This window comes from Entelurus aequoreus, linkage group LG12 (genome assembly GCF_033978785.1).
Source record: "Entelurus aequoreus isolate RoL-2023_Sb linkage group LG12, RoL_Eaeq_v1.1, whole genome shotgun sequence".
Classification (NCBI taxonomy): Eukaryota; Metazoa; Chordata; class Actinopteri; order Syngnathiformes; family Syngnathidae; genus Entelurus; species Entelurus aequoreus.
In genome coordinates, this window is record NC_084742.1 from 46,311,049 (window position 1) to 46,324,914 (window position 13,866).

At 39.4% G+C, this 13,866-nt stretch overlaps 1 protein-coding gene across 1 annotated transcript in view; it reads right to left on the reverse strand.

The window, feature by feature from the left end:
- col4a5 (collagen, type IV, alpha 5 (Alport syndrome)) overlaps positions 1-13,866 on the reverse strand; it is an 87,591-nt gene that overhangs the window by 27,045 nt on the left and 46,680 nt on the right. The window contains exons 2-4 of the mRNA XM_062066122.1: positions 4,022-4,078; positions 3,858-3,947; positions 3,701-3,745 (exon numbers count right to left, since the gene is read on the reverse strand). Of these exons, the coding sequence (XP_061922106.1) occupies positions 3,701-3,745; positions 3,858-3,947; positions 4,022-4,078 (192 nt within the window). The remainder of the gene's footprint in view (positions 1-3,700; positions 3,746-3,857; positions 3,948-4,021; positions 4,079-13,866) is intronic.

Genomic DNA, 13,866 nt, shown 5'->3' on the forward strand with positions numbered 1-13,866 from the left:
GTTCGGATTTGGTTTTGGACTTTTTGTGCACTTTTATTTGTCACCATAGCAACCATTAGTTTCACCTGGTTCACATTGTCATGTCACGCACCTGTTCACGTTTCGAGTCACGCACCTGTTTTCACTGATCACGTCATTATTTAAATCTGTCTGTTTGTTGTTCGTCCTGGCGTCCTCGTACTTTTTCATCACTCTGATTCATGTCATGTTCACAGTTCTTTACCAAGTAAGTTTTTGTTTATTATTGCCACAGTTTGTGTTTTTGTTTTATTGTTCATAGTTTCTGCCTTTGTGCAAGTTTTGTGTTTATACCCAAGTTTTGTATTTCCGCCTTTGTGCGCGCCTTTTGTTTTCATAGTCAAGTTGTTACCTCCGCTGAGAGCGTCTTTTGTTTGTACTTTTTTTGAGTTCGAATTAAAAATGTATTTAAATTCACGTCTTGCACGCGCCAACTTTCCATTGCCTTCTGGGAGAACAAACCACGCCATAGACCCAGTCCTGACACTCATCAGTGGGCATTCCACTGAGAGCAAACATTGTGCAGTAAGTGATTGTTTTATTATGTTCGTAGTTTGTATTTATTGTTTAGTGCTTAGCAATAATGCTACCTGCTGGGTCTGTTTATCACTCAGCTTCCAAAACTTGTAGCTCATTCTCCTTTTTTTCAGGTTAAAAAATATTAAAGTCCTGGATCATCATTTGCCCCAAAGTAGTTGTTGGTTCCCATAAGGTCTGCCATGATTAGCAATAGTGAACGCTGTGAGGTGTCTGTGAAATTAAAGCGCCGCCGTATGCTTAAAATGACCATAATACATAAATAATACTTGTTATTATGAATGTTACGGCGTGGCCCATTTGGGAGAGTGGCCGTGCCAGCAACTTAAGGGTTCCTGGTTCAATCCCCACCTTCTACCAACCTCATCACGTCCGTTGTGTCCCTGTGCAAGACACTTCACCCTTGCTCCTGCTGGGTCGTGGTTAGGGCCTTGCATGGCAGCTCCCGCCATCAGTGTGTGAATGTGTGTGAATGGGTGAATGTGGAAATAGCGTCAAAGCGCTTTGAGTACCTTGAAGGTAGAAAAGCGCTATACAAGTATAAACCATTTACCATTACCATTTACTACATTACACATACACTATAAACGCCGATGGAGGTTTTTGGATGTTTTATAGAGCGCTTTATAGATGGGTTGCATATGACGTCACACAACAATTTTCTTCTTTGTGGCTTAATTCACATGATGGTCAAGCAGCTTGAGCGTAGGTAGCATTAAAACAAGTGAGAGTGAGTGTAGAGTTTGAGCAGACTATGCCCTATTACTGTTCTGTTCTTGGGTGTTCCACTCGTTCAAATAGAGAGATAGGAAAGAGCTTTCATAGAGTCGCGAAAGAAGTGGTTCATAAAGGAACTAATGTTACAGAAAAAAATGAAAGTGCATCGAAGGAAATGTCTCTTAAAAATATCACTTTCATCATCTTGTGCAATACAATCGGACCATTCTTGTGTCTGCAGCGATCACTTTGTAAAATGTTTGTTTGAACATTTGACTTGTTTGAGAAACTTGCTGTGGTGCAATCCAGTTTGTTCTCTACTATATTAGTAGTGTTTGAGAGCAGAACTAAACGTAAAGAAAGGACAAGAGATCGCATTGTGTTCTTTTGTGGTTGCTATGCCTAAATATAACTACAAAGACCTGTTTGTGCAAGTAAACTAATGTCATGTTAAGTCCTAGTAAAAAATATTTTAATTGTTGGTCCAATCCACCGTATTTCCTTTATCCATTTTTATAACAGAAACTAAAAGCTTAGTTGTTGTTGTGCAGGAAAGCCAAGTGCTTTATTCGACACATTTAGCGGCTTTAATTGGTGCTATTTGTTAGCATCAAGAAAATATCCTTAATAGTATCAATAAACTAGATGAATAAATCTCTGGTAGGCTCAACAGAATATACTGAATGTAACATTGCTGAACAACAGGGACATCTGCAGCTAAATAATGAGACACAATATGAACTTCACACCATAAAAACAACTGCAGACAGGAATTGTAGATGAGACTAATATTTGTGGCAGGAAATCAACTGCAAACAAACTTATCCTTTTTTTCATTAGCGTTTCAATCACAGCAGCACGGCACTCGTTATGTCAATCAAGTACGTTACTTAGCGATGCACGAATAAATCAAACTTTGTCTTTCACCAATTAATGTTTAATTTGTGGACCCCTCAGATGTAAAGACATGATGTGCCTCTAATCTTTTTTTCTGTAAATACCCTAAGTGTCAAATGATGTGAGGTCGTAGTGAGCAGTAACATCTTGGTGAAATGGTTTAAATCATTCAAAAAATACTTTTTCTTAAGAGTGTCCAAATCCACTTCATCCTGTTATAAATATTTGTTTCATGATCGCTTTTATATTTGCCTCTAAACCTTTCAAATTACACCTAAATCTGCACTGATTCAGTTAAATAAACAGTAGCCTAATGGGGCTCTAGACCAGGGATGTCAAACATGCGGCCCGCGAGATGAGTTTGCTAAGTGTAATTTTGAGCTGCATTTTTAAATTAAAGAAACTGCTGTTCTAAATGTGTCCACTGGATGTCGCAATAGCAATTCTGTTAGGCAAGCAAATAGTTACATGGCAGCCCCAGAGTTTGACCTATAAGTAAAAATTCCTCACATGAATCAACAGACCGTACAAAACAACAAATGTACCTTTAGGGTGTAGGCTCAACCAGTGAGTATCTACCAAATTTGGAAGATACCTTTGGGGGACTGACAAGCACGTGTGTGCAAGATTTTAGCCAGATTTGTTGAAAAACATGGCCGCCTTTAAGCAAAACATTGATGCGAAACCTGGCAACTAATTGTAAGTAATAGATTGTTCAATGATTATGCAACTTTGAGGATATTTATATTACATACATGTATACTAGCATGTTTTCCAAAGCACCACAACCTATATGGAAAGTGGGGCTTTAAAACAAACCGAAGTAAAACAAACACTTAAATTGCTGCGTGAGACACTGCACATTGATATAGTTCTGTGAAAATGATTGTCTTCTGTGCAAATTGAAAGAAAGTGAATAATGGAAATGACAAATGAGGTAGTTAATACATAGAATATTTTTTATATATGCTTTATTTTGTTTTTTGTTCAATCCTAGACGGGCTGTGACTTAAAGTTTTTTCTTTAAAATTTCCCTTCAGAATGTAACTAATTTGAAGTGTTTTGTCCAGAGGATTATTTGCTTGTTATATTTTGGGCCAAAGTAAAACAATCTGAACAATCTGTCCTAGTTGTATTTTTAAGTTATCATTGGCATGATTTTACTCATCCGGCCCACGTGGGAATAGATTTTCCTCCATGCAGCCCCTGAGCTAAAATTACTTTGACACCCCTGCTCTAGACAATCGCCTGAAAACCGGAAGTGCCCGGATGTGCCTCCAGGTCACGTGATCGCAACCCAGCTATAGGCGGAATAAAGCCATTAGAGAAAACTTATGTATGCTTGTCTCACATAAGGATAGTGATGGACAAAATAAAATAAAATTAAGTTCCCCTTCAATGATGTGAAAGATGAGAGACTTCAGTAAAGTTGAAACGGTGACATCTGCTGGCCAGAAGATGGCATTACAACAAAGTGCCAATCGTTTTCCAGAATGAATTGAGACCAATACAAAACACTTGAAACACTCACTCTTATTCCTTTTGGGCCATGTAGCCCCATAGGACCATCACTCCCCTGAAAGATAAAACATATTTGAAGTAAAACCACAAAGAAATAAATAATAAAATACAATCGGTAGAAAATGGATGGATGGATGGGGCCTTGGTTTTGTTTATTGGCCACTGACCTTCTCTCCTCGGCCTCCGATCGGCCCTTCAGGTCCCGGGAACCCGGGCACTCCTGGTTGTCCGGTGAGTCCTGGGAAACCCCGGTCACCCTGACACATCAGGACGTAGCGTTAGTTTACAATTGAACGCATTATAGGCTGGTTTATTTAAAATAATGCAACACCTTATCTCCTTTGACTCCGCTGCAGTCACATTTGGATCCTACACATCCTTGGCATGCCTGTAGGAGAAAAGACAAGTCTTTTATTCAAACAGAACCAAATTGAGCTACCAAAAAGTATCTACTAAGACAGGGGTGGGCAATTAATTTTTACCGGGGGCCGCATGAGCAACCCGAGCACTGCTGGAGGGCCACATCGACAATATTTCAATTAAATTTTGCTCAATATTATTTTTGATATATACCGTAAGATAAATAATAATAATAATAATAATAATTAATAATAATAGTAATACTTCAACATAGTGTATGTAACAGCATTCCATGACTAATATAAATAAATTAACATTAATAATAAATGACAGTAAAATAAGCACACGTATGACTGAGGAGTCATAGTGTAACTTTGTGTGATGTTTGAGTTGTCCGACTTTTTGTGTGGCCATAAACGCACCAGTGGTTTAGTGCTATGCGTGTTGGTGACAGATGACAAGTTGGTTTTGGCCTGGTTTGTACGGCAGAAAATGACTAGTTTTTCGAGATAGAAGTGTTTTACTTATGTTTTTGGTGTGGTTATGGCCGAATATAAACAGTTTTGCTCAATAAAGTGATCGATATAATTCCTGGCCTCGAAGCATCTCGATAGACGTTACAATAATTGAACGGTGTTCAATTGAACGGTGTTGACGAACACCATTAGGGCCGCTTGTTGTCACTGTCACTCAAAGTTGCATTGCAAAATTACATAGAATAAATATGTTTATTTTGTTTAGAATTCAGATGGGATTTGATTTGGTGCGCGGCATATATTTGCTGCGCGCAGCGGACGCTTGAGCAGTGCGCAATTGCGCAGGCACGCACCTTAGAGGGAACGTTGCATGGCAGTCCATGTCTTGTTGGAAACACGCCATTCTTCATCAACTTTTCTCTTTTTAGCGTCTCGGGTGTAAACCGTGCATCACTTGTCGCTGCATGTGCACCTTCACTCGCAGGTTACACACTGACACACGCCCATAAATAATAATTTTCAAAATAAAAGCAGCACAGTTGTATTGCGCGCACGACATAGATGTTTTTTCAACTTTATTTTGTAATTAATGATTGCAGCTGTTCACATTCACTCACAGTCACGCACACGCATACGTCCACACGGAAGTAATACAAATAACGATTTTCAAAACAAAAGCAGCACCGTTGTATTGCACACTCGACATAGATACTTTTTAAAATGTATTTTGTAATTTATAATTGGCCTCACGCGGGCCGGACAGGGACGCACAAAGGGCCGGATGCGGCCCGCGGGCCGCAGAATGCCCAGGTCTGTACTAAGAGCTTTCAAAAAAAACTGAAAAATATGACTTTCCAGTCTTTGCCACAGGAGGGCGGTCATGCAACCTAAGAGACTAAATAGATAAAGTACTCCTTGTCTACAGGAGGGCGCTCACTCATTTTCTGGTACCAGCTATTCTTCCCACATAAAAGTCAGAGGACTCTGCAGGTTTGTTTGTTGACGGCACAGCAGCTGCAAGGTCGTTGTGAACAAATCAACAGCCTTGCGTAATGTATGTGGAGAAAGCGAAATCAAATCAGACTCAATCGTTCCTGTGCACAAACAAGACCACTAACAGGGTGGGACGGTGGCTCAGTGGGCTAGAAAGCTGAGAAAAGGGGAGTGCCAAGCTGCTGATGAAGCTTTCCCATGCTTGTTGACACAGCGGGCATGGACTGCACGCATGCCAGGCACTCTGGTTTTTGTGAGAACCACTCAGTGGCATGAGGGAGGACCGACAGACAAGTCAGCATTCTTCTGCAAAAAAATGTTCAAAGATAAAAGTGTGTGCCTGACTGTGTTGACATGACTTCAGGGGCGTTAAACCAGGCGCACAATGACAATACCAATACGTTTTGCTTTCACAGTCTCACAGTAGTTGTAGTTCATATTTCGCCTCAGTGAATCGCAGCTCTCCCAAAGTCCGGCAGCACTCGGGCAACCCCAAACCATGATGCTACCACACCATCAACTACCTTACGACTCACTTGTGTTTCCAGTAATGAAGACAACAAGGGCTGTTAGCGCTACCGGAACAAATCATAGAGCCGGGGCGTGGCACAATGTGCTATCGGGTGGATATCCCTGGCTTGTAGCTCGGTAGTCGGCACGCTCACGTCTCATGCCGGCGACCTGGTTTTGCGCTTCACTCAACGTAGTAAGAAAAACCTAACAGTCAAGAGAGAGAGTACATAACCGCTACTCTTGCGTTTTTTTCCCTTTTCTTTGCGCTTTGCCGCTTCGCTTTGATGTTCATATGAACTGTCACTCATGTTAACTTCGTAGTAAAAATGCTCACCTAGCTTGTACTGTGTTGACAAGTGACGGTTGACAATGGTGGACGGTTGATTTGACCCAAAATAAACTCGCAGACAATGTCGTCAATCCACTTGTAAATTTGCACGTGAAAAGTGAAATTTGAGAGTGAAAATAAAGTCATACAGCACAAAATGTTATACCTTTTTTTTTTTTTTCTACACCGACTTAAGTCAGTCTAGTCAAGTTTTGAGCAACCATACATACTGACTGGGGCAACCTCGCTCTTTTATCGGTAGTGTTTAGAATACAATTGTTTGCATGATCCCTCAGGTGGTACTGCATTAGTGTGTAAAGGATATCACCACATGGGCTCAGGAACACTTCAGAAAACCACTGTCAGTAACTACAGTTGGTCGCTACATCTGTAAGTGCAAGTTAAAACTCTACTATGCAAAGCCAAAGCCATTTATCAACAACACCCAGAAACGCAGCCGGCTTCGCTGGGCCCGAGCTCATCCAAGATGGACTGATGCAAAGTGGAAAAATAATGTTTTGTCTTCTCGTGCAACATTTTTTTTTTACTTATTTGTGCTTTTTCAAAGTTTTCCCACCATATGTATAATAAGAGTGCCCACGTTCCATTCTAATGAACAAGTGTCTATACACTCTCAAAACAGGGCTGTGTCTCAAGTACTTATACATAGGGCCTGATCTACTAAGATCCAAAGACTGTACCACGCACTTAAATGCGTGTGCAAACTATACATTTGCACATGCTATTTGTGGCCGTGTGCTATGAAGTTTGCACGTATTTTAATTCATGCAAACCTTCAGTAGATCAGGCCCTTAGTATTCTAAGCCGAGTACTGTTGTGTACTCAAAATGGCCAGAATGGCGAGTGCACAGTTATGTACACTTACTACCCTCAACAGTGGCCATCTTGGCTACATAATGGAAAGGAAGGGACTCGAATGGTTAAATATATCAAAGGAGCTGAAACAGGTTATTATTGTTATTGTTGTTACAGTGTTTTACATTGTTTACTTGTTGCTCATGTATGGAGCTGCACAGGGTAGAATTCCATTTTGGCCAAGAGCAGGAGGCTCTAGTCTTGGGTTGCGGGTTCAATTCTCCGATTGGCACACATTTTTGGATGAAAAGATCCAGGAAGCTGTATGTGTTGGGAGTAAACACAAAACCTTGACCGCAGGGTTAGGGTGTGTGCTTTGACAAGCCCTGGATCTCCAGATTAGTTTTTGGTCTGCTTCAGCTCAATGCCGTCTGCACGCACAAGAACTCACTCATTTATTTGTTATCGTGCAGCCTGTCTTTCCTTTTTTATTGAACTTTTTTATTTTTAGAATTTGGCATTTTGAGTGCTTTAATGCACACACTCAAAATGCTAAGTGTAAGTTAAGTTAAGTACCAATGATTGTCACACACACACTAGGTGTGGCGAAATTATTCTCTGCATTTGACCCATCACCCTTGATCACCCCCTGGGAGGTGAGGGGAGCAGTGAGCAGCAGCGGTGGCTGCGCCCAGGAATCATTTTTGGTGATTTAACCCCCAATTCCAACCCTTGATGCTGAGTGCCAAGCAGGGAGGTAATGGCTCCCATTTTTATAGTCTTTGGTATGACTCGGCCCGGGGTTTGAACTCACAACCTACCGAGTATGGATTGACACAGAGCCTTGGAAGGTACCGTTTTTTCTCACATCCTGTTTTATTTTGAAGTTTTACTGTCACCGGTCTTTACTTCCTGTTTAATGACCTCACACTTTTGAGCTTTGTTATGCAGTCGGAGAATGTCTGATGACAGTATGAATGTACGGAACCCCTAAAGCAGTGGTTCTTAACCTGGGTTCGATGGAACCCTAGGGGTTCGGTGAGTCGGGCTCAGGGGTTCGGCGGAGGTCAAGACACACCCGACTCATCATGTGAATAAAAACTTCTCCCTATCGGCGTATTATGGATACCCCCAAACATTGTTCCTTCTAATTTTCCATCTGATTTGCAGGTGTGTAATTTGTTGTGAGTTGGTTTTGTTGTTTGAGGAAGGTGATGTTCATGCACGGTTCATTGTGTGCACCAGTAAAAAAACATGGTAACACTTTAGTATGGGGAACATATTCACCATTAATTAGTTGCTTATTAACATGCAAATTAGTAACATATTGGCTCTTAACTAGTCATTATTAAGTACTTATTAATGCCTTATTCGGCATGGCCTTATTATAACCCTCTAACCCTGACCCTAACCCCAACCAAATAACTCTAAATTAAGTCTTAGTTACTTAGAATATGTTCCCCATACTAAAGTGTTACCAAAAACATATAACTTTGTCTTGAATTAAAAAAAAAAAAAACATTTTAATTTCACTAAAGAAGGGTTCGGTGAATGCGCATATGAAACTGGTGGGGTTCGGTACCTCCAACAAGGTTAAGAACCACTGATCTAAAGGGACATGGAGGGGAAAAAAATGTTTTGCGAGATCTCGCAAAAGTTTTTTTTCCTATGTCAGTGAACCGGAAGTGTAACAGACACAAAAAAAAAACCAGACGTACTATTTTAGTATTGGCCTAATATATAAAGACACCAAATCGTATTATGGTCCCACAACAGAGCACAGAGTCTGTGTCTGTTTTACTTCCAGTTCACTGACATAGGAAAAAAACCTTTTGCGAGATCTCGCAAAAGGTCCATGTCCCTTTAGGGCGCCGTAGAAATGAACACGATATTTAAAAAAAAAAAAAAGATTAGTCTTATATAATGTTTAATTGTGATTTTGAGTTTTGTCTGTGAAGGTGGGCTGAGCTAAATAACCCACGTAAGAGTCAAAGGGCCATGTAATCCACTTAGAAAGGTCACTGAGCTGCAGATATTCACTCCCTCTCTCTGGATCTTTCTTTCTTGTCTCTTTTGGCATTCCGCTTTTTTCGTCACGTCAAGGCAATCCCAGTCATCAGGCCTGAGGGGGGAGTCGGAGCCCCCGCTGCCTCGACTGACAAGCCGAGACCGGCCTGCTGGTCCGTGCACAAGCAGTCATTACTGAGAGTCCTGGTTTGTCAAACAAAAACAGCGGATTATTTTGTGTGTTTGTATTTTACTTTTATTATAAAATGTGTACAGTCACATTTAGGGTTACGGATCGTTTTTATATTATCTGGTAAAGGTTTGCCCCAACCGCCACTTAAAACAAGGAAAACATGCAAATTGTGTCGTTTTTATTTTTACGAAATGTTGTCTCGTGTAGTACTGTAATCTAAATACTTCAATAATATTGGTTGGTTGGTTGAAGTTTATTTTGAACATGTATACACAGTGTTGGCGCTAGGAATTTTCAAAATGGGGTCCTAGGGACCCCATCAAGTCATAAAAATGGGGTCCCACAGTACATTTTTGGGGTGCCACTTTTTTTTTTAAATGTATGCATTATCCTGTTGTATCTCACATTGTATATTGTGTTTTGGAAAAAGGTTGTCATAAACGTTACTTAATTTATTATAAAAATAATACAAAAGAAAAACACATTTTTATGCATATGTAAATGTATTCAGTTATAAACATTCATTCACTTTCTTCATTCCTTCATGGATCTAAACTTTACCGCTGCCGGTATTTTTTTCTATATTTTCATTTAATAAGTTGTAGTTGTATTTATTTCAGTATAAAAGAGTAAAAAGTGTTTTGCTTCGGTCATTAAATGATGATAATGGCGTGCAAGGGCATTTATGCATATGACACATTTAATTGATTATTCTCACCTATATGTTGATTGATTGATTGAGACTTTTATTAGTAGATTGCACAGTACAGTACATATTCCGTACAATTGACCACTAAATGGTAACACCCGAATAAGTTTTTCAACTTGTTTAAGTCGGGGTCCACGTTAATCAATTCATGGTATAAATATATACTATCAGCATAATACAGTCATCACACAAGTTAATCATCAGAGTATATACATTGAATTATTTACATTATTTACATTTATTTAGATCATTAGTCCTTTAAAAACCGCCACATCTACACTTTCATGGCAAATAATGCCAACAAACTTAGAATTTTGCAAGTTACTTACAATGTCATTTAATACAGTTTATTGCTCGTCATGACGAAAACAACAACACGCGGGAGTCCTAATACCGGAAATGCAGTATTTGTGATTGATAAAACTTTCGGCGAATCCAAATGTAAGAAATTGTACCGCAAAGTTCATTACTTTGAAGTCGACCAATACAAACACAATAAACGGGTACGGAAATTTGGCTCGGCAGATATAAACAAAACATAACACCGGCGGAAAGCGATAATCGATAAAAAACAAACAAACAAGTAAACCGGAGTTTTGACCCAGAAAAGGCAGGGTCGTTAAAAAAAGAAAAAAAAATCTTCTGGAAATGAGCACCCTTTCTGATTTCAATGTGTAAAAAGACACAAAAAGTGTGTTAACGCCAACACTGTATACAGGTACATAAGCTAGCGTCATTAGCATGAGCTAATATGCTAACACTTTGACGTGCGTCTGTGTTAGTATTATTACCTTACAAGAGCATTCTTTTTGTTTTGTTCCAGTTTCACAAATTCCCTAGTAAATTCTCCAATACTTCACCTTGGTTATTGAGTCGGTTTAGCTGATTGGAGCGCTAGCTTCCGCGGCTAGTGGGTCCATGACGATTACTTCTGTTTTGATTTATCAGCCGTTTTACTGCCGTGTTACAGGCACCGTTTGGAAACAATTAAGGTATGTAAATACCAATTTACAGAATCTTTCGGTGTGAATAACTCATCTCATAACGTATATATATGTGGCTTAGATTTTGGTGTGGCTAGTATATGGAATATATTATTTTTTCCAAACATTTTGTGGGTGCGGCTTATATACTGATGCGCCCTATAGTCCAGATAATATGGTAATTATTTTGTATGAATTCTTTATTTTAATTTTTCGTTTTAACATAGTTTGATATTTGAGCTTCTGTTTTGTTCAAATTAAAATCTTATTTTTTACGGTTTTAAATTTTAATTTTAATTTTCACAACTTTCTTTTTCAGGGAAAAAAACAATATTTTTTTCAGATTCAGACTTTGGACCCTTTTTTTTTAGGGGTATGGATTCATGATCGACAGCTCAGCAAAAAGATAAGGGGCGTAGTCGCCTGAAATGGTTTTCACTTCACAGGTGTGCTTGAAAGCTCATCAAGAGAATGCCAAGAGTGTACAAAGCAGTAAGCAGAGCAAAGGGTGGCTATTTTGAAGAAACTAGAATATAAAACATGTTTTCAGTTATTTCACCTTTTTTTGTTAAGTAAATAACTCCACATGTGTTCATTCATAGTTTTGATGCCTTCAGTGACAATCTACAATAGTCATGAAAACAAAGAAAACACATTGAATAAGGAGAAGGTGTGTCCAAACTTTTGTACTGTATATACAGTATATATATATATATATATATATATATATATATATATATATATATATATATATATATATATATATACATCCATCCATCCATCCATTTCTACCGCTTTTTCCTTTTGGGGTCGCGGGGGGTGCTGGAGCCTATCTCAGCTGCATTTGGGTGGAAGTCGCCACCTCATCACAGGGCCAACACAGATAGACAAACAACATTCACACTCACATTCACACACTAGGGCCAATTTAGTGTTGCCAATCAACCTATCCCCAGGTGCATGTCTTTTGGAGGTGGTAGGAAGCCCGAGTACCCGGAGGGAACAATGGGCAAAATTTGCAGAAATGTGCAGTTCCCCTTTAAAGGGCCTGCTCATACGTTTTGCCTTTGACTCCATTTACATCTCGTGACCTGAATATCAACCAAGTATTAGCGATATTGTTATTATAAGCGTTAACGCAGAAAAACTATTTTTAACCGCGCCCTGATCACAGGGAGCTAACTAGCATATGCTGCTATATTGACATACTGAGCCTATGAGCTGCTGCATCACCTCTGAGCTGGTGAAAGTTAATTCAAGATTATAAATCATGCCTCGCACCTGAATAATAGACGGTTGCAGCCATAAGCCGAGAAGTTGGTCAACTTTGACATTCTACTTATACCCGGAGATGGCAAAAAGGACACAAAATGATACTTATTTGCGGCACCTTTTTTTTATGATTAATTCTTCTTCTAAACGGGAAGATATGAACATCCCATCAGTCGGCATCCCAGTGAGAGCAGACATTGTACAGTAAAAGGTTGTTTTATTACACGCCATCAGTGTGTGTGAATGTGGAAATAGTTTTAAAGCGCTTTGAGTTCCTTAGAAAGGTAGAAAAGCGCTATACAAGTACAACCCATTTACCATTTATTATGTTTGTAGTTTACATGTCGTACAGCATTTAGCAATATTGCTACATAATGCTTAGTGTTTCACTAAAGCTGGATCTGACTCGTACACAGCTTCAAAAATTGCATATTCAGGCTAAAAAATATAAGGTTCTGGATCATCATTTGTCCCAAATAAGTCGTATTTACATCACATTAAATCTGTAATGACTAGTAGTATTTGTTATTGTTGAAGGGAAAAGCGAACGTTGTGATGCGTCTGTGAAATGAACGCATGTTAATCCTGACTCTGGGCACCAGCAGGAGACCACTCCTTGAGGTTCTTGGAGCCCAACATGGTTCATATGGCTCTAACATGTCAAACAATTTACTTTGGCGTGAACAGACTTGTACACAAGCAGACCTGTTTTTAATGTCTATTCTCTGAACGACAGGAAGCGTGTGGAGTGTCCTACTAATATGGACTAATATGGTCATATATCCTGGTTCGGGGCAAGACTCGAGCAGCAGCATTTTCCATGTACTGCAGCTGATTTACAACTTTTATAGAGAGCCCAATGAGAAGGCCATCACAGTGGTCTAGCCTGCTGAAGACAAAGGCAGGGATTAGTCCCTCCAAGTCTGGTTAGATACGTTTCTTTGGATTTTGGCAATGTTTCTCAGGTGGTAAAAAGCTGTTATTGTTACCTATTGACGTAACGTGGCTGCTAAAGTTCAAGTCTGATTCCATTAATATTTTTTACATAATAATAGATGATTCATTTTCAGAGCAAGATGACTGATAACACGTTTTCTTCGTTTCTGTGGACCGCAGACAATGATTTCAGTTTGCTCTGAGTTGAGCTGAACAAAACCCTCGGCATCTACACACTGATTTGTTTGACACAGTGACAAAGTCAATCAGCGTTCACCTGTCGTCAGTGACTTGCAGATATGAGTGTCATCTGCATATGTCTCTTCGAGGTTTATTTCTGACAGTCCAAAAATGACACTCACACAAAGGACTCTCTCTCTCGCCATAGTCTGTCATTGCACCGATTGCCGACTTCTCGCCACAATAAAGCAGCCATTTGTGCATAATAGGCGCGTAACGCTTGATCGATACATCGATTTATTTTCCTAAATATCAAGTAAATTGATCTGTGCTCTGCAAATTTAGGTATCAATCCAAGATTGTTTTAAAAGGGAATCAATCTCTTTTATCGATACTATTAAAAAGGAAAA